We start from the raw sequence: 21,927 nt of genomic DNA, 5'->3' as shown, positions 1-21,927 counted from the left end.
TTGGAGTGGATACAAGAGCAGGGAGGGTCAGCTGCACATGATGAAGTCTCCCCGTTTTATGAGGATGGAGAGAGTGATTCTTTTGGCAGGAAGAGAAAACACTTAAGAGAAACGTCACAATATCTATCAGTCTCTGCGTGACAGTACTGATGATTTGAGTTATGGATGCAGATCGTAAATACCGCTTTCATATATGGAAATATGAGGTGGTAAGGATAAAAATGAAGATTAGGGAGATGGTGACTATGCAGAAACAGTTTGATCATGATCATCTGATCCGAGAATAAAAATAAACTGGTTGCTATGGGTCATGCTGTGAATGTAATTACAAACTATATAAGAATTTAAGTTTTACAAGAATTATAATTAATTTTAATCTGAATATCACTGAATATCATAACAAAAATGATTTACATAATTTACATTAACTTCAAAACATGATTTAAAATAAAACATTTAATTAAAAGTATTCACTCTCCCAGTTTTTATGAAGTAAAGACAGGCTATCATATAAAATAAATGTCAAAAGGTGTGGTTTATGGTGTGATGATGTTGAGATTAATTATGGCCTCTGTACTTCCTGACAGTGATCTCTTTCTCTCTTCAGGATAGCACATTGCATATTAAACCAAGCAAAATTTGAGCTAATCTTGACAGCAGTGATCACCATGAATGTTTGTAAAAATAGATTAGACATTTTAGTTCCTTTTTTTGGGTCACACATAAATGATATGCAGTATACACCGATCAGGCATATAGCCCTGCCCCGTCGAGACATGGACTCCACTAGACCCCTGAAGGTGTGCTGTGGGATCTGGCACCAAGATGTTAGCAGCAGATCCTTTAAGTCCTGAGGTGTGGCCTCCATGGATCGGACTTGTTTGTTCAGCACATCCCACAGATGCTCGATTGGATTGGGATCTGGGGAATTTGGAGGCCAAGTCAACACCTCAAACTTGTTGTTGTGCTCCTCAAACCATTCCTGAACCATTTTTGCTTTGTGGCAGGGCGCATTATCCTGCTGAAAGAAGACACAGCCACCAGGGAATACCGTTTCCATGAAACATGGTCTGCAACAATGCTTAGGTAGGTGGTACGTGTCAAAGTAACATCCACATGGATGGCAGGACCCAAGGTTTCCCAGCAGAACAATGCCCAAAGCATCACACTGCCTCCACCGGCCTGCCTTCTTCCCATAGAGCATCCTGGAGCCACGTGTTCCCCAGGTAAGCGACGCATGCGCACCCGGCCATCCACGTGATGTAAAAGAAAACATGATTCATCAGGCCAGGCCAGGTCTATTGCTCCGTGGTCCAGTTCTGACGCTCACATGCCCCCTGTTGGCGCTTTCTGCAGTGGACAGGGGTCAGCATGGGCACCCTGACTGGTCTGCAGCTATGCAGCCCCATACGCAACAAACTGCGATGCACTGTGTATTCACACCTTTCAATCAGAACCAGCATGAACTTCTTGAGCAATTTGAGCTACAGTAGCTCGTCTGTTTGATTGGACCACACAGGCCAGCCTTCGCTCCCCACTTGCATCAGTGAGCCTTGGCCGCCCATGACCCTGTTGCCGGTTCACCACTGTTCCTTCCTTGGACCACTTTTGATAGATACTGACCACTGCAGACCGGGAACACCCCACAAGAGCTGCAGTTTTGGAGATGCTCTGACCCAGTCGTCTAGCCATCACAATTTGGCACTTGTCAAACTCACTCAAATCCTCACGCTTGACCATTTTTCCGGCTTCTAACACATCAACTTTGAGGACAAAATGTTCACTTTCTGCCTAATATATCCCACCCACTAACAGGTGACATTATGATCAGTTATTCACTTCACATAATGTCATAATGTTATGCCTGATCAGTTTATATATATTTTTTACGTTCTTTACATAAAAAAGTTTTAAAGGGGTGGTAAACCACGATTTCACTATTCTAACTTTAGCTAGCGTGTAATGTTGCTGCTTGAGCATAAACAACATCTGCAAAGTTACAACGTTCAAAGTTTAAAGCAAAGGGAGATATTTGCTTTTAAAGAAATCAGTTTCTAAGAACTACAGCAAACGGCCAGCAGGCGACTACAGACATTCCTCCAGGGTTGGTGACATCACCAGGCTCAATATTTACATAAACCCCTCCTCCGAGAATATTAAATAAAGGGGGGGGGGGGGGGGGGTAGGCCATTTTGTATCGCGGCGCTGTTGTGGTATAGTTAGGCTGGAGTGTTGTTGCCGCGATGCCAAGGAAACGCTGTTATTTTCATCCGGATTGCAGGTCTGGGGTACTTGCTCTGTTCAGCCTTCCTTGGGACGGGGGTGCGTTGCAGAGCATTTAACATACAGCATGTTATATGCACATGTGTTTGAGACAGCGGGGAACAGGCGCGCGGGGCTCCCTGCAGCACATCAAACAGAGGAAAACATCCACCGTCTTCACGATTTCAGTGCCAGATTTGCACAACGTCAGCTGCGTGAAAAAAACACTGCCGGTGCGTGGATGCACGACGCGCGCGCTGCACATTTCACGGAGGACAACACAAACTTCCACAAACTTCGCGAGTTCAATACAGGATATGCACAACGGCTTGTCCTGAAAGCTGGATTTACAAACAGAAGCTGTTTACGGGCCACAACCTGTAAGTCTGATTTATTTTTCATCGATGTGTTTTCCTGTAATAGGTTGTAGCAAGGAAGTAAACAGATGACAACACTGTTCTGCAAACCAGTCTGTTAAATACTCATTCATACTTAACGTTATCCGACGAACACCTAACGTTACAAACACTAACGTTAAAATCTCAACAGCGAACCTGACATTAGTGTAAATGATTCTTTGATTAGAGCTTTTATGTATTGTTTATTTACAGGCATGCTAAACATGGTTCTGTGTGTGATTTGGCTAACTTACTAGTAAAGCCAGTGTTTAGTGTTTTGGGTTAATAGTTCTTGCGACAGATATTTGGCTATAATCGTTCTAAAAATACAAAAGGTAAAGTGCCATTCAGTAGCGATCACTATAGATCCGCAGTCTTTACTCTTGAGGACTGAACAGGTTCTGCTCGATCATCTTCACTAAAATGTTCTGGGTCTGATTCGGGCTCATATGGTTTTATTGACGCCGTTGTTTCTTATACTGACCAAAGCACAGCCTCCGGTAAAGGTAAGGGGCGTGACGTTTCCGACAAACGTGCACTAGGCGGTTAGCGAATCACAACACACTGGGCCAGCTAACCAATCAGAGCCCACTGCGTATTTTTGAGGGACTGGCTTCATACAACCCGGAAAGCATCAGACCGTTTTACAAGGAGGGACAGAGCAGTGTAGAATAAATGTCAAATATATGAAAAATAAGGCAATTTTTTTTAAAACGAAGCATGAACACATGTTACAGTGCACCCCACAAACACAGTCAAACCTTCAAAAGAATGTGTTTTACCACCCCTTTAAATTGTTACATAATTTTATATTACAATTTTTCTTTGTAAACAAAACATTGACGAAAAAATAAATAAAATTACATGTGAAAATTTTAAAATAAATACTATTTTTAAATCATGTAAAATAAATATGAAATAAAAAAAATACACAGCATACACAACAGTGTTATTTTAGCATCATCGAGATTTTTTCATTTTAATTTCAGTTAAAGTTTCAGTAATTTTGTTGTGTATTTTTGTCATTTTAATATATATATATATATATATATATATATATATATATATATATATATATATATATATATATATATATATATATATATATATATATATATATATATATATATATATATATATATTTTTTTTTTTTTTTTTTTTTTTTTTTTTATGTCTATGGTGTCTCTTGCACTGATCCCGGCCCAGTGAGCCATCCTTTTTGATCAGCCATGCCAACACTTTATTACTTACAATACTCACGCAGTTAAATTATTAAATTAAATAAAATATTTTGAAAGTTGCTTTTAAAATCCACCTTGTTTAAATGGACATGCAGCTTCTACATGAATAGAAATTATTTATACTGCGGGTGCTGAGGAAGCAGGAGAAAAGGTTAACATTTTAACAGAGTTAAATAGATACAAATTAGCACAGTGGTTTTGCCGGTGCGCTCAAGGAAATTTTCCATCCTGCCCGCAGTTTAGTTAAAATCTAATCAAATACTCATGAACCAGCTAATCAAGGTCATTGGGTTCACTTGAATATTTCATGACTCCAGATCTCCAGGAGGAGGACTGATCACCGCTGAGGTGTGCAATATGCAACAGCGGTTTATGAATACAGTCATGGAGCGATATCAGGTCATGCAGTACATATCCCATTACGGTTAAGTTGGAGGACATATTCAGAAACACACTAAAAGCGAGCGCTCACACATCTGCGTGTAATCCATCATGAAGGAGATGCATGCCAAGGAGCATGTTGTGATGTTAACGGGTATGAGGTAATGCTACACTATCCCAACTGGAAATTGAATGTTAAGACATTGAATGGTAAGACAACTGTCGCTGCATGTGTGTGCGTGTGTTCATGTTTTTCTATCTCGGTGGGGAATTCAACCTGAATGCACACAGACTCATGGGGACTGCCACCGTGGGTCCCTAAATTTAGGTCGCCATGAGGAAACAAGCTTATAAATCATTCAAAATTTGTTTTTTTGAAAATGTAAAAATGCAGAAAGTTTTAGGGGTAGAGTTAGTGTAAGGGGATAGAATATACCGTTTGTACAGTATAAAAACCATTACGTCTATTGAGAGTCCTCACAAAGATAGTGAACCAGACTTGTGTGTGTTATTGCAGGGCAGGTGAAAATTTCAACCACTGGCCCAATCGGGCCAATAGAAAAAATCTTTAGCCCTGTATGATAAAGTCAACTTTTGTGTGTGTGTATGTGTTGGTCACACACAAACAAAATGGTCAGAAAAAAGAGGATGGAGCTAGAATCTGTCCATCCTGGAACACAGAGTTCACAGAGAGTGTCTGCGTCATGATTTCTGTGCTCTGTTGTGGTGAAAATAGGGGGATTTGGGAAAAGGGGACATCATAATAATGACATTTCAGATGCCAAGTAAGAGGCTTAAACGTCACTAATTCTCAATACTCTGGGTGTTTCATTAGCAGTGTTACGGGGAACCGAACTCTTGTTGTCCTGCCAGGACAGAAATGACATTATTACAGCATGGCAGGGCAACACGCGCTTATAAAGAAGGAAAATGAACATCGAACATATCACAGAAGATGTTTAAACCACAACCAAGTAATCAGAGAGCCATTTCAAAGCATTTAGAAATCCTAAAGAATTGTTCACCCATCTCAAACTGTCACAGGCCAGACATTTCACTATTATGGTAAAGCCTGGATATTATATTAGACTCTTTGTGAAGTAATTTATATTAATGTGACTTACTTAGGCTTTATTTCAGCCCCAATTCAATATTAATGCAAATGCACAATTTATAGCGCACAGCCTTGACTCACTATTACAGTACTATCATTCCAGAGTGCGCATAATCGTGGAGCAATATGCACAGACACACACTTTTCCACTGTCAACATGCCTGTTTGTAAAATTGCACACCCTCCTAAAAGCTGCTCAAGGCCACGGAGCTATTCTGGAAGCTGTTTATTAAGGAATCGTGCTCTTTGCCAGTAACTACGGATTCAGGAGATCCAGACAGACTTTGTCCTGACAGGTCTCGACTCAACGCAAAGTGGCCCGTGTATGTGACTGGGGGACTTGAGTGGAGGGTGGTAAATGTGATCTTTAAGAAGCAATAAACTAAAAGAGGGGCCTCGTGTGTGGTCTGAAGTGTGAAGCTGGGATGACAGAAAAAAGAAAGAATAGATAAGAGAAGGAGCAACAGATAACAATCCAGTTATTTGACACTCCTGATGCCATGCTGTCAGACTGGGTTTAACACCAAGTCATGGGGCTGAGTTAGAAGGAAAAACTGAATCATAACGGAGACATGGCAGATCTCAAGAAGGCATGGTGACACTGATCTGACCTTGTGTGTGTGTGTGTTTTTAAAGGGTCGTTCCCCGGAGACTTTGCCATTTGTTTGCTAAATGTGTTCCCATGACAAACAAATGATGTACTTAAAGGGATACTGAACTTAGTCACATTGCACAATGATTTTAAATCTGTTTAATGCAAAATAACTTTAAAATTTTTTTTTATCTCTTTATTAATTATATAAATAAAAAATAGTTTTTTGTAAAAATGACTTTTTATTTGTGTCAGCCCCATTATACATGGTCAGATTATTTGTATTAGTTTTTAGTCAGTTTAACAAATAATTAAAAGAAAAATAATATTTTTTTTAAATGTATTTTTAGCATAAATGGTTCCGTTTCCTTAGAATTATTGTGGATTATTCCATCTTCCTCCATCTTCCATTTACAGTAATTACAAATATCCTGATCTGTTTTCCTTAACGGCGTCCACCGTTAAGCAGCTTAGCGCCACAATTACTTCCCTGTACATTAAATACGTTTTGAGACTATTTGCAGCATAAGTTTAGCTTATTATGCTGCTGTTGCTGGAGTAATGCCATCTCTGTGAGGATGACTTAGACTTCATCAGAGAAATTCAGCAGCAGCTCGAAACCATTCGTTTCTTTTGCCATCCGAACCTCGCTTCCTCTTTAACCTGGACATTTTTCAGTGTCTGTCAAATCTGTCCGATTTATTTCTGTCTCAAGACTGTGTAGTCAACAATGAAAATGAAGAAGGTCACATTTTAGAATTTCAGTTCACAACATCACTTACATGGATGAACATTAGACATCGTCTTCTGATATTTGATGCTAATGATTCCATCTGCTGGTTACAATCCAATGCCTGCAATTCACTCTCCTTAAAAGCTCCATAAAAAGGTGTGGTAGCTAAAGCTTTTAGCTCTGTATCAGTGCCAGCAACTGAAATCATACTGTATGTTCAGAACTAACCCCCTCCAAATACCAGCTCTAATACTTTAAAGACCGCACTCTTGATATGTTATTGATTTTAAATTGTGCACTACTTAAATCAATAGATTCATTTTCATAATGATCAGAATTTCGCTGACATGGTCAATTGAGCATCGAGGATTTGAATGAAGGTCTTTAAGAAAACATTTCTGCAGGTGAAACACTATATTCATGCAGCTTTATGTGATATCCTCGGAGTATGCACATTTAATTTTTCCCTCTTGCAATGTGATTCTGCCTCTCAGACCAAATATACTTCAAATAAAGTTAGCATTTTGTTATAGGCACAGGAGTGTATTGTCCACTGGTTGATGATTAGTTATAAAAGGCTGGAATACGCTACACAATTTTTTCCCAATTTACAGTCTGGACGAGTCAACGCTAGTTGCCGAAAATCAGAGTTAGTGGGCTGTCAGAGTTGAAAGATTTCACAGAAAATCGTGATGACTATGAGTATTTATCTTCAGACTATGATTTCATCCAGTTTTATTTGAGCCGATTTTAGAACACATATTCTTTGTGTTTGTCGTGCATCTTCTAGCAAAGAGTTTGTTATGCTCAGAATGACCTGAAAGTCTGATAGTGTGTGGTCGTTTAGTGTATGATGCACAGTTTTTATGAAGCCATCAACTGTATGATGTCTAGGTTTTCAAATCTGTTTAAAAGATGCATTGTGTGTTCCAACCTTAGCAATAATCACATTGATATATACTGTATAATTCAAACTGATGGGTATCAAGCAATAGAGTGTTTTCACAGTCTAGTTGTCTATACAGCCAACCCCCAAACTGAAAATTGACCTCTCACTCTAGCTGCTGCCAAACCAACCTATAAATTTCATCTTTCAACAACCGTCACAGCCAAGGCAGTCTAAACATTTCCTTACAATAATACATACAGGCCCATGATTTACGTTTTATGCAAAGAAAGCAATATTTCTCAGTCTCAGCAGATAGTTAGCTAACAAAAAGTGTGAGCCAATGATCAAGATTTATCTACTGATTGTCTAACACGGCTCGCTGAATGAAATTATCAACAAATGGATGTTATTATGAATGTTAAGAGTGGGCCAGACACTGATGCACTCTGCCAGTCAGAGTATAAGAGCATCATTTACATTAACGTGACATATAAAATGACAAAAGGCAATGATTTAAATATACCGTGGTGTTAAATGTAAAATCGATACTGAAAATGAACTTAAAGAGGCTTACCTGGCTTCTTCGGTTCAGGCATGGTGGTTCGTCATATGTCGGTCACCCTGACTTTTCTCTCTCCCACACTTTACTCATCTTTCATCCCTTTTATTCCCTCCTTCCTTGGCAAGCATGTCCTCCCGATCCTTGAATAAGATAGAGGAGGGTGGGTGAGCACAGAAAAGAGCGATACATGGAGGGAGAGCAACAGAACGAGTGTCACTTGAGACAACTTGGACAGGACGAGCAGACGAAAGACAGCGACATGGGTGAAAAAAAGTTTAACATTATAACAAACAGGGTGTCTCTATGGCAAAACTGTTAATTGGTGATCTTGTTCAAGCATGCTGTGAACCAAACTATTTGCTAATGGCATGATATATTTGTAGATATATTGATTGACAGCCTGTTTGACATCTGTGATCATCTATGAAGTGACTGTTACCTCAGAAAATTAAAGAGAGACATGGATAGAACAGAATCAAGCCTGCTGATAGGCTGTCAGAGGTTAAGTACATTTGACAGGTGACCTTTGACCTTACAGCTCTCTAACCACCCCTTTCTTTTCAACAAGTACATGTGCTGACAATTCTGCTCATTCATCAGGCCAGTCATAAATCCTCACGTCACACACTGAGTGCGAGAAGTGTGACGTTTTACGAATAACAAGGCTAAACTGTGAATGAAAGGAGTTCAAAACTAAGCTCTTCGCTAGTGGGTTAATGAACTCAACCGAGCGCATTCAATACATGAGAATAATGAGATATATAAGCCACACTCTTTCTGTCACAATGCGCTTAAAGAACACTTAAAGAATTCTTTAAGACGTTTTGTTAAATGATGATGTTTAAATTAAAATAAATTTTTTAATACTTTTATTAATCAAGGATGCATTAAAATCATAAAATGACAGTAAAGTAATTTAACACTGTACAAAAAAAAATCTAGGCCAAATCATCCTATTCATAATGAGTGTGTGACACTGAAGACTTGAGTTATGATGCTGAAAACTCAACTTTGCCATCACAGGAATAAATGGCATTTTATAATAATACATTAAAATAGAAAACAGTTTTAATAATATTTCACAAAATTACTGATTTCACTGTAGCCTTGGTGAGCAAAAGAGATTCCTCTCAACCTTTGAACGGTAGTGTTTATAAAATGTTTGAATATCTGGCTTAATATTACATTTTCCTCAACTAAACTTGCATAACATGTCATTAAAAACTGACTACATTTAATTAATATGACATGACAAAACACTGAGTTAAAGGATATTTTCTTCAAAAGGCAACAACTAAAACAATAAAAATGTCAAATGTAACACTTCAATCATGGTGTAAGACGCTGAAAAAAATGAGAAACGCAGTGGTCACACAATGTCTTTGACTGCAAAACGGTAGAGATCAGAGTTGAGTCAAGTCCCTGGTGTGAGTGCTTAAAGTGTACAGTTCAACAGCGCTCTATTAAATTTGACACACCAATAAACGCTCTTTTGAACTTTAATTTGAGGGAGAGAAGACTGGGCAGAGACTGTGCTATCTATAGAAAGTGCAACTTGAGAGGCAGGTGTCATGGAGAAAAAAATAGGCAATATTACAAAGGAGAGGAGACAGAAGAGACTCACGTACAACCACAAGCACAAGACATATGAAGAGCAAAAGAAAGTGATATATTGAAGACAGCCAAGAAACAAGATACGTCATGCTTCACAGAGTGCTAACTTAATTTATTTGATTCAATTAGATGTAATATAGACTCCGTAAAGAAAATATAAATCATGTGTCAGACTATAAAAACTCCCATCGTGAATGTAAGCAGAAAATGTTATACCGCTTTATGATAAAATGTCACGCCGCGAGTCTAATGACACATACATGCCTTCACAGTGATGAGATGGCTAATTATAATCCTGCAGGAGTGTGGGCCTTCACTATTGTCTGAGGGCGTGATGACATACAGCTATGACTAGATGGAAGAGATGTATATTCATTTCAAAGTAGGAATGTCTTGGAAATCACATGGCAAGGGTGCATGGAAAACCCAAGCCCTTCTGCTAAAACAGTCCATTAATCAATCATACGGGCTCTCTTAGAGATGTGTTCAGTTATGGAAATGCCAATACACCATGCTGTATCACTTACCTCAGTGCCATCTGATTAATGTAATTGAAAGGGCGTGCGTCTGTTTGTTTTTTCTCATGCCTTGGATCTTAATGGCAGTCCGGGGGTCCCGTACTGAGTGGCGCAAATAGGTACACTATTGATTCAGGGAAAAAGAGTGTAAGATAATCATTAACTTTGATTTACAGAACAATAGGAAGGGCGCAGTACAGTACAGAACCAAATGAGGTTGTGGAACACAACAACTGTGTCGATCTAAGCTATTGATTAACCTGTGGCCCTGATGGCCCATTCTGGATCCGTTGTCAATACAGTTATTATCGTATAGGCTCACTACAATGACAGATATAAGGAGTAAGCACAGGAGCACAGGAGTAAGTTCTCAGATGCTTGGGGAACATTACAATATTTGCGTAGACATAACCTTGGTCATGTCTGTAGCGGCATTGCATTATATATGTCAGACCCAAGGACAACATCACTAAATGATTACATTATACAGCAGGGTGTTTCTTTAACTATGGCCACTTCTGGCCCTGTGGACTTTTAAAAAACTAGTTTATTAAATGTGTCATTCTCCACACTGCGCCTAGTTTATTATATTTATCATGTAAATATGCATCACTGAAGACTTCTTGTCATTTTTTTCCTGAAAGTCACAAACATTTTCACCATGTGATTACCAACGCATATCAAATTATGTTGTTTAATAGCGTTACGCGGTGAAAATGACATTTTTGGACTAAAACTTCTTTTTTCTTTTAACATACTTTTAGAGCTAGAATTGCATAAATACACACAATAACATTTTCACAATTTCTGCATGTTATTCCCTGATATTTTCTTTGTTTTCTACACACTACTTATCATAATTTTGTTAAACAGTTGTCATTTTGTTAAAAATATAAACCATCTTTCACATTTTAAACGTTTGTATTTATTTTATTTTTGTTAAGATTATTATAGTAAAAAAAAAGGCTATTTAAGATGGATTTCATTGTTTAAGTCAATCTGGGACAAGGATAAGAAAATAAAATATATACCAAAAAAAAAAAAGCATTTGAAAAGACGGTGATGAAAAAAATAAATAATAATTGCAAGTTAAAATCTGTGGTGTCTCTGCAATTAAAGAAACACCCCGTAGGCAAAATTTACATGGGTTTCAACGTCTGAATATTGAAAACAAGATCCTAAAATAATAATAATAATTGGAGGCAGTAATTTGAGATGAATAGTAGTCATCAATCAATTTGGCATGTGACTTGACTTAACTTGCCATGTTGGTTTTGGCGTGGCCACATTTTCCTGTGTTACTAAACTACTCTCTAGTGTCCAACTCCTGTCATTACATTTTCTTTACTTGTGACAACAGCTAAAATGAAGTTAGTAACAAACTTAACACAGACTACCAGTATATCGGCGCACACATTTACTGAGCGGCCTTTCAAGCAGGGTGTTTTTGTTGTCCAGTTTACCCGTTAATGTCTTTTGAAAATCCGTCTCACAGTCAGTGACCCCTGTTGAGTGCAGGCTCAATGTGATCGTTGATCATACAGAGACATGGTTCCTAAAAAATAAAAAGCCAAAAATGTTTTATAAAAACATAAATTTGCAGAAAAATGACCGCTGAGTATGGATTAATCGTGGAGGGAAATCCCTGTCATGAAATGAATTACAAAAATAATGTCAACAGCGACTCCTACTGGTTCTGTGATTCATGTTGCACAAAAGTCAGATGTAATTCAAGTCCGTGAACAGAAGGGGCAGTACGTCCTTCATTTTCTGGCTACTATAAATGGAATTAAAATGAACCAAACTTTGTGGATTTTTTTTTAATTAAAGCACCCGTGAACATATTTTTAATTTTGTTGGTCGAAAAGGTTGACTAGGTACCAAATAAAGTTAAATGTTGGATCAAAAAGGTTATTTTAGAGCTAATCCATTAATTAAATCCAGTTTAAAATGAGAATTTGATAAAATACACAAAAGACTGAGTCCCGCTATATTACTCAGGCTGCACTGCAGTGTCTATTCACAGGCGCGATCCCACTACTGATCGGCACGGGGGCTTTGACCTGCTCCGTCTCCGACCTGGGCCGGTTCACCCCTCCTTAGACGACCTGGTAGTCCCGGGCTCCCCCAGGAGCACCATATCGATACCGAACTTAGTGCGGACACCCGATCGGCATAGTCCACAGCAGCCCAGAACCCCTGAGCTCAAGCGGTCCGCCAGCCTCAGCCTCCCAGTAGCTTGGATTACAGGCGCACGCCACTGCGCCCGGCGAATGAACAGCAGATTCTAGCAATACTTCAATGCAACTGCGCTCTAGTGTGCAGCGCGCCCTCTGGCGGCTACAGAGAAAACTAGAGGCTGCCCGTGCCTTTTCTCTTTAGCCACTAGAGGGCGCGCCAGTGTTGCCTTATCCGTTTAACTTTTACATTAGCGGATTTTTTCTTCTTGAAGTAGTCAAAATCTACCCAACCGTCTACTAACTACTTTAAATATTTTTTTTGGGTAAGGCAATTCGTTTATTTAGGGTCTGTTTTGTCTGAGCATGTTGCTTGTTTTGCAGAAAGACAAAGTTCATTCTAATTGGTTAACGGAAACATAGCAACTATATCAGTTTTAAAGCCCGAGATAAAATAAATAAAAATATACTAAAATAAGAAAACATGTATTAAAAAAAAAAAAAAAAAAACTGAATACATTATTTGTGTTATCCAATCTGATGTTCTGTCTGTGTGTGTGTGTGTGTGTGTGTGTGTGTGTGTGTGTGTGTGTGTGTGTGTGTGTGTGTGTGTGTGTGTGTGTGTGTGTGTGTGTGTGTGTGTGTGTGTGTGTGTGTGTGTGTGTGTGTGTGTGTGTGTGTGTGTGTGTGTGTGTGTGTTTAATGTTTCTAGGACTTTTGTTTTGAAACGCCGTATTTCCGTTGCACAGACGGGAAGTCTCCTCCAGGCTTACGACAAAATGGCTTCGATAAGAGTCATGTCGCTTATTTTGTCAGTCCTGTCAACTATTACGCTGTTATGGACACAATCTGGTGAATGCAATAATGGTCGAAAGGTGAGTTGAATATGTCCGTTAAACATTATTCTCGTCGTGTGGATTTTATGTGGATTTTCTGATTTCTTGCATGTGGAGCTTGTTAGCATGTTAGGCTGCTATCTGATCGGTCTGTGCGCGGACTGATGTAAGTTAAGTTAAATGGGTTTGTCTGTCAGTTAGGAGATGCGGTGGACACTGATTTCAGCGGATTCTCTGTGCCACTGGAGCACTCATTTGAAATGGGTGAGTATTAAGGTAAATATTTAATAGTCAATCTGTCTATTAATGCCTCTTTGTCATGTCGTCAATGCTGGTGTTTGTTTCAGATGATGTTCCCAGATTTTTCCTTCGTGGTGCCCTACAGTTCAGGGGTGGAAGAGAAAACGGTGTGTATCTTTCACAAAACCAGCTCTCTGAGAAAGACAGGAATACATTGAAGGTGAGAATCTGCGTTTTTTACTTAAAGAGATAGTTCACTCAAAAATGGAAATTAGTCCATGATTTACACACCCTCAAGCCACCCTAGGTGTATATGACATTCTTCCTTCAGACGAACACAATTGGAGTTATTTAAAAAACAAAGTCCTTTCTCTTCTAAAGTGTATCTATCCATCATAAAACTGCTCCAATCATTTTCATTTTTGGGTGAACTATCCCTTTAAGGCTAGGATATTTGTTGTAAAGATTGAAATGTCATAGCTCTGTCTGCTGTCTCTCTGGTATAATATTGTATTTCTCTGCCTGTATCCTCCAGGAAGTGGCAGCAGTTGATGGTCTGTACAGGATCCGGGTGCCTAGAGTCTCTCTACAGGTGGATCGGCTGGCAGAGAAACAGTCTGAAGGTTACCTTACAGCGTTTGTTAGAGCTGTAAGTCAACCTCCTGCAAATATCAACATTAGATATATTTTAATTTTAATATCAGTGTTTATGTATATTTTATACACGTTTAAAAGTTTGGGGTCAGAAAGAATTTTATTTAATTAAATTAATTTATAAAAATGTTATTTATAATGTTACAAAAAATATGTCAGTCAAATAAATGCTGTTCCTGTGTACTTTCTATTCATCAAATAAATCTGAAAAATGTATCAGGGTTTCTACAAAAATATTAAGGCCAGCTGTTTTTCAACATTCTTATTATATATAAGAAAAATTGTGTGTGTGTGTATATATATATATATATATATGCGCAAATATTTCTTAAATATATACGTACGCGTGTATATTTACATGCATGCATACATATATAATTATACACAGTACACACATATATTATGTAAACACAAACTTTTATTTTGGGTGTGATTAATCGATTTCCCAGCATTCATTAATTAATTAATCGGGGTGTAACGGTACACAAAACTGACGGTTTGGTACGTACCTCGCTTTTGAAGTCACGGTTCGGTACGGGTTTGGTACGGCAGGGGAGAGAACTAAATATAAAATTGCTTTTTATTTATTTTTATTAAACAGTGGTTTACTGAACAAATTGTGTCTGTCCTTAAATTAATTCAATTATAACTAAAAGTTTCTTAAAGATAATGCTGTAAACTATATAGGGAGCCCTTACTTGAACATTACTATAATATTAAAGGTTAACAACAGAGCCCAAACTATTAGCCTAAATTCAGTTGCTATTTATTTTTAGATATAATAATCAACACTCAAATAGCACCTTGTATGCAAACATGTAAACTTCACATAAGGTAGTTTTTGCATTAACTTCTATATCTAATTATAAAATTATGTTTTTACTCCAATTAGTTGTTGTAGTCATTTCTCTAGTGCAGCTGTGGACACTGAATGACGTGTTCACCCGTGCGCATATATAATGATTACACGTCAGAATAAAGAGCATCAAAACGGCATTTATCATTTGATTTTCGTGATAAAATGGACAGAATTCTTAATATGTTTGTGTTCAAACTCGGATTGAAGTGTGTTCCGTGTGTAAAACAAGCCGACTGTTAAAGATTGCATTCTGTAACGTTCAGTACACACATGCACCTTACCGGAAGTCCTGTACCGAAACAGTTTGGTAGGAATACGTATAACGTTACACCCCTAGTGTGTAAAATATTTATAGATATTTTAAGATATAAACTAGTCTCTGTCTTTCTTTTTTGCAGTGCTCGTTAGTGGAATCCCACCTCAGTGATGTCATCACCCTTCACACTGATGTCAGCGGATATGTCATCGGCATTTCCATAGTGACAATCCCAGGTTCATGTCATGGAATAGAGGTGGAGGATGAGGTTGACCTGGAAGTCTTTAACACAACAATAAGTGTTGTGGCACCAGTCACTGCACCTGCGTGAGTGTACACACACACACATACACAAACTTATGCTGTTACACATAGCCTGCTACCTCTGTAACTTAAGGCCCGGGTATTCTTAATTTTCCACAACCTGCTCCATCTCACACACATAAAGTATACTATTTTCGCCCTGAGTGCAGAAAGACACGTTCGACGCGTGTGCACTATCTAGTGGATTTTGTTTCCAAAGCACTCAAGTCACTTGAACGCGGACGGCCGAAGTATAACTTTAGGCATTAGTCTGCTCTACAACAGTGGTTGTCAACATTTGACTCAACAGCCCCCCTTTGTCCAAGACAATATTCAAAGGCTCTCCTATCTAAGCAGATATGTATCTCTGCCATCACATTTTTGAGATTATATAAGGTCCACCCCTTGGAAGTTTGCAGACCTCATAGTGGATTGAGATCCATTGGTCTGCAGATTTACTTTATAATTTGATCACTTCCTCACTTAGATTAGTACTTTTAAAGAGTATTTCACGAGTATTTCCACGTCACAACATTTATTGAAGTTAGGGATGAATAGGGAGAGAATGGAGAATAAGGGAGAAAGGGATGGGAGTCAGGCTGATCTGGGCATCTGGTGTTGGCAGCCGGGGGACTCAGAGGGGGGGCATCATCAGTTAATTTTAGAACGAGTGATTAGGACTCCTCCGATGCAACCTGGAAGGGAAGAGAACAAGGGATGGTAAAGATGGTTGAATGGATTAGAGAGGGGAAGGGAGGGTTTGAGAGAACAAGACAAACTGTACTGTAAGGGGCGGCCCGATATAAGAAGATTTTGAGAAGTCAGGTGATGATTGGTTGAGGCGTGGCCCCGCTCCCGAACCCCAGTTAACTCCATATAAACATTGCACCCACAAATTGCATTATCTGCATATGTTATTATCAGCTCATTTGGAAATTCTTTTGTTTTATGGCTCTGATTTAGACCCGAAACGGCACCCTACATTGAGAGGATGGAACAGGAAATGGAAAAGAAAGGCAAAAACCCGCAAGAGCAGAAATCCTTCTTTGCCAAATATGTGAGTATTTTTGTATGACGTGTGAGACTGAAGACTCATTACTGATTTGAGTGAAAGGTAGAAATTGTTTGCATATTGACTAATATTAATGTGACCATTTCTTCCCGCTACCTAGGTAGTAAAAATGGCAAACCTTATGCGTTATCACATTAATCTTTTATTTCACCTCCTTTATGGAATAACTCCTTTCCAAATGGCCTCTATTCCTGCTAATAGTTTTTTTGTTCTACTGTGTCTCTTTAGAATTAGTTTGTGTATCAGTGGACCGCAATGCCTAAGATGAACGTTACTGTATGTTTTTGGGTGTATTTTAAACTAACAGTTATTTCATTTGCTGCTCTGCTCTGTCGAAGTTGCTGGTCTGTCCTGTCCTGTCCTAAATACACTCACCAGTATTAATGTCCCTCCTTCTAAACGATCTCTAAATTCTCCAGCAGCGTGTGTCGTGGTTGGCTGTTCTGCATTCACTATGCTGTGACTGTGCTGTGTCTGTGTTGACTTTGTGCTGGTCTGTGCTGTGTTCCAGTGGTATTTGATTCTGGGAGGTGCAGTGTTCCTCATGGCCACCAGTTCAGCACAGACCCCACCAGGGGGCGCCAGAGAGCAGAGCTGATTTCCATTCATTTCAAGTACTGAAACTCATTTAAGCCTATTTGGTTACTCTGTCACTCCCGCTGCATTTCTCATTGTGTGTGTATATGGGTCTTTACACGCACCCACATACACATACACACAAACTCAAATCCTCTGATCCTTCTTCTGTTTCAGCTTATTCAATTTGATGTGCGTCCTTGTGCTTTTTGTGTCCGTTTCTTGCTGGGTCATGACCAAATCAGTGGTGTTTTGATCAAGTAGGATCTTTTGGCCAGTAATATTTGCAGGTGATGGTTGTCTCTGAAGCTCAGAGATGTTCATGACCCACTCTGCTTGCTTCACTCTTTCCTGTTCTTTCAGTCTCATTTCTCCTGATGTCTCCCTCACAGTGGAAAGTCATTTGTTAGAAGCAGTAAGTGGTGGCTGGACAAAGAGAGTAAGGAAGGATGAAACTGAAAATGATTTGCTTGGGAAAACTTGCCAATTAATTCAAATGCCTGTAATTTCCCCGCACCTAATCATTGACTCTGGAGAGGAACCGTCATGTGTTGCATTTCAAACCGCTAACAAATATGTGAACCTTCTTTTGTGTTTTTCTTTTGTCTTTCATCACCAGTGGATGTATATTGTTCCTCTTGTTCTTTTCCTGATGATGTCTGGAGCTCAGGATCAGTCTGGAGGTGGAGCCGGAGGAGGGGCGGCCAATGGTGGAGGACGATGATTCCCATGCCAACAAAAACTCCTGTGTTGTACATAATAAATTAAAACAGATTTTTGTTCACTGACACGCTTCATGACACATTTACAAACGAAGGATTGTTCTAGAGAAATAATGATTGAAAAGCTTAACTTATAACTGCATTCTTGGATTGTTTTACTACTGATTTAATAAAATAATTTGATGACCGTTAAAGTTGTCAGCACAGTTATTTACTTTTTGCTGCCGTTCGTATTTATAATACAAGCACCTTGAAAACTAAAGCCGCGGTCACACTAGACCTTGAGCTCTTAACTTTCTACGGACACTGCAATGGTCACAAAATGACTCCACATTCTGCTGTTTCCAAAAAAAAGTTTGCATCCTTTACTGCAGCTAAAAGGTCATGTTGGGGTGTATCATTCTTTTGTTGGTCATACGTCTTCATGTGATATGAATTTGCATACCAAACTTGAACTTTGGAACGCAGCAAAATACATTACTTGTGTTTCCTGTCTCTCACATTTGCATGCGTATGAATCATATGAATGCAATTCAAATGTTCATCTAATCTAATGTTCATCTGTGCTAATGTCATAGCACATCTAATGTTCTTGTCTTTACCTCCTTGTCTGGTTTTCTGACCCAGTGCCATTTGGGTTTGTTTTAAATCATGTTGATGCTGGTAATACCACTTCTCTTTGCACCTTGATGGCCTAAATAACTGAGCAGGAGCCTGAAAAGCTTCTTTACTTAACTATTAGAAAGTGAAGTGCTTCAAGCTACATTTTGGGTTACAATGCATTTACACTAGCCATTCAAAGGTTTGGGCTCATTAAGATTTAAAAAAAAATAATTCAACATTGAAATTATGCTCTGCGCTAAAAAAATTAAGGGAACTCTAAAAATCTCACACTGGATCTCAACGAATGAAATATTCCATTTTAAAATATTTATATACATTTTATAATTTAAGAACCAAATTATGTGACAGTCAATGGAAACCAAAATCATACTAAAAATCAATGTAAAAAAAAAAATCCATGCTGATCCAACTTGCATGAAGTTCATTACAGCAACTCATAATGTAAGTCAGTATGGCCCCATGTGCTAGCCTGGCTCCGCCCTCCTATGTACTTCCGCTCAATTTTCATTTTTCATTTTCCTTCAGTACTCTTCAGTAATCTGGGACTGTGGTATATTCTTAGGTTTTCTCCGGTCAAATTTTAACTGGTCCAATCAGCGAACAGAGGGAGTGGCTGAGAACGATGACGTTGATGTCGTGCGCTAGTTTGAGTTGTAGTTCAGTAATGGCGGCGGAGAAAGATGCGAGCGAATTTCATTCCGTTGTTGCACCGCTGCCGAATATCCAGAAGTTAAAGCCGGAGCAAGAACAATCTTTGCTGAGTTTTGTTGGTGGCCATGATGTTGTGGCCCTCCTCCCCACAGGGTTCGGGAAAAGTTAGATTTTCCAGCTTGCTCTGTTAGTGATGAAGGAGTTGGCTGAAGCCCTATTCGGACGGTAATTGTTTCTCATGCGGTCGGAAGGTATTGTCATCATTTACAGTCAGGGCCGGCCCTGACCAATTTGCTGCCCTAGGCAAGATTTTACTTGGTGCCCCTTGTATCAAGGTTTAGCACTACATGTTATCAGTCTAAGTTGCGGAAACACTGGTACTGTTTTATTTTTTTAATGCATTGATGTTTTTTAATTTTTATTGTTGTTGTTTTATATGATGTCCAGTCCATTCTACCCCATCATTATGTTCATGATATTATTATTATTTAATTTTTTTTAAAAGGCTTGTGATAGTTAAACTATACAAAAATAGCACCTACGCCACATTACAGCCTAAACACAAATAACAAGTACAAGCACAAACTATTGAGAACTAGCAAAAGTGTTTGTTTTCCAGTAGATGGCAGCAAACTTCCACTAATATGCACATTCATGTTTTCACCATGAATTAAACTGAGAAATTTAGATATTTAATGTCAAATTTACATAAAATTTTGCTATTTTAAATAAACCTGTATATAAATATCATTACTAATTTCCGCAAATACATTTTAAAATGTCCATATGTCCCCTTAAAACTGCACAACTGTAGAGTAAAAACATTAGGCTATTAAAAAAGTGATATTACATGCGTTTAAAAAAACAGATATGATTTTTTTATTTTTTGACAAAATACACTGTCTGTGGCCACTGGAGAACCCAAAACAGCTGCTTGCATATAGTTTAAGAATTAAGGAATTAATTAGCGTACATTAGTATTTTACTACTATGCAATTAAATAAACTGTTCATTCATTACATCACTTTACCTCTGTCTTTACACTGCAAAAAATGCTCTTCTTCTTTAGTAAATTTTTCTTGTGTCCAGTCCAAACATCAAAAAATTCTTAAATCAAGATGTATTTACTAGTAAAATGACATTAGATAAAAAATTTTCCTTGTTTTCTGGGGGGAAAAAAATCAAAATTAAGTGAGTTTTAGCTTAAAACTAGCACAATTATCTGCTAAATGGGGTGAGAAAAATGATCTTATTTCTGTTTGGGACAGAAACATGAAACAAGATTTTAATCAGAAAAAAGATTATTTTTCTCACCCCATTGGCAGATAATTTAGCTTGTTTTAAGCATAAACTCACTTAAGAAAAAATAAAATTTTACTTATCTAGTAAATGCATCTTGGTTTAAGAATGTTTAGATATTTAGACTAGAAACAAGACAAAAATACGAAAAAGAAGAGCATTTTTGCAGTGTTTCCCTTATCTTGCCTGCATCAGAGGGCTTCTGTTTTTTATGACACTACAAGTCGGCCATCCGTCATAAATTATCAGGCAACTTTCACCGTGTCTACACCTGGAGCGAGCGGCCAACACCCTTAAAAATGAAAGCAATCCTGTCTACATTAGATGCGGCGAGAGGCGACGCGACACAACAAATTCCCAACGTTAAACTGATCACGCGTTATATTTCTGACGCACTTCAGTAGCTCGGCGGGGGAGATCGATGAGGCGGACCGGGAAGATGCGGGGGACTTAGTTACGTTTTTTTGCGCTTTATTTGGTAATATTTAAAATGAATGTGAATAAAATAGTATCAGTAATACATTTTGGCGCCCCTATGGATGAGTGGCGCCCCTAGCATTTGCCTATTTCGCCTATGCCACGGGCCGGCCCTGTTTACAGTGGTGATTTTATTGCCGTCCGTGTAAAAACCCGGCCGAATTACCAACTGCTTTGACAAACACCAAAGTCGTGTGGTAATTTAATTGCTGTCCGAATCCACATCTCAAGAATAGTTTTCAAGAATATATCACTTCAAAATTCACTGTTTATATCCTTTTTGACCACTGCAGAGCACCGTGCGGTTGCGCTTCACTGTAATTTGGATGCATTTCTAGAATGCTGGCAAGTATTTACAAGAGCAATATATTTCATCACCGCTCAAAAAATAAAAAGAAGAAAAGCACGTAAAACATTTGAATTGGGCCGTTATTTACGGCAGCATTTATTCTTATCATACCAAGCATATGACATGTTACGGACCACGTGAGAAGCGTGTTTTCCGATCACAAAACTCTCCCCTCCACCATGAATAAATAATAATCCGAATGCACAAGTTTTAGGTTTTATCACTGAGGTGGTGCACATTTAATTTTACGGACTTCCATGTGAGAAACAAAAGGCGAACGGCGCATGAGACCAAACTTTAGCGATTGGTTATGGCAGATCCAGAGTGGCTCTTGGCAGATCCCAAAATAGTTTTAAACTTCAACAGAGTACCCGCCCTCAAGGAAGTAAACGTTTGTCAATGGAGAGTGGCCAGACTCTCTGTACAAATGAAATGTACGAGAGTCTGGTAAGACCAGGCTACCCATGTGCCTGTATAAACTCACAACATCTGGGCATGCTCCTGGTGAGATGTGGGATGGTGTCCTGG

The 21,927-nt window shown here is 38.6% G+C and overlaps 2 protein-coding genes across 3 annotated transcripts in view; one reads left to right on the top strand and one right to left on the bottom strand.

Annotated features, from left to right (window-relative positions):
• Nucleotides 1-8,319, bottom strand: part of mybpc2a (myosin binding protein Ca) — a 37,672-nt gene extending 29,353 nt beyond the window's left edge. Inside the window, exon 1 of the mRNA XM_079839173.1 lies at nt 8,185-8,319. The gene's annotated coding sequence lies outside the window, so the exon portion shown is untranslated. The remainder of the gene's footprint in view (nt 1-8,184) is intronic.
• On the top strand, nt 8,257-18,988 carry emc10 (ER membrane protein complex subunit 10). 2 transcript variants are annotated; one of them, XM_079839359.1, is made up of 9 exons: nt 8,257-8,435; nt 13,194-13,356; nt 13,515-13,581; nt 13,665-13,777; nt 14,093-14,206; nt 15,469-15,653; nt 16,593-16,686; nt 17,213-17,315; nt 17,897-18,190. In XM_079839359.1, exons 2-8 carry the CDS (start codon nt 13,261-13,263, stop codon nt 17,297-17,299), a joined length of 756 nt encoding a protein of 251 aa, XP_079695485.1. In that variant the 5' UTR covers nt 8,257-8,435; nt 13,194-13,260; the 3' UTR covers nt 17,300-17,315; nt 17,897-18,190. The 2 variants fall into 2 exon arrangements, with proteins under 2 accessions (XP_079695485.1, XP_079695484.1); XM_079839358.1 differs by lacking the exon at nt 17,213-17,315 and having other exon boundaries at nt 17,897-18,988.
• Nucleotides 18,989-21,927: the final 2,939 nt, after the last annotated feature.

The sequence above is a fragment of the Gobio gobio genome (genome assembly GCF_949357685.1).
Source record: "Gobio gobio genome assembly, chromosome: 1".
In the NCBI taxonomy this organism is placed as follows: Eukaryota; Metazoa; Chordata; class Actinopteri; order Cypriniformes; family Gobionidae; genus Gobio; species Gobio gobio.
The sequence above is the reverse complement of the archived record's forward strand: the minus strand, read 5'-3'. Positions and strand labels throughout refer to the sequence as shown.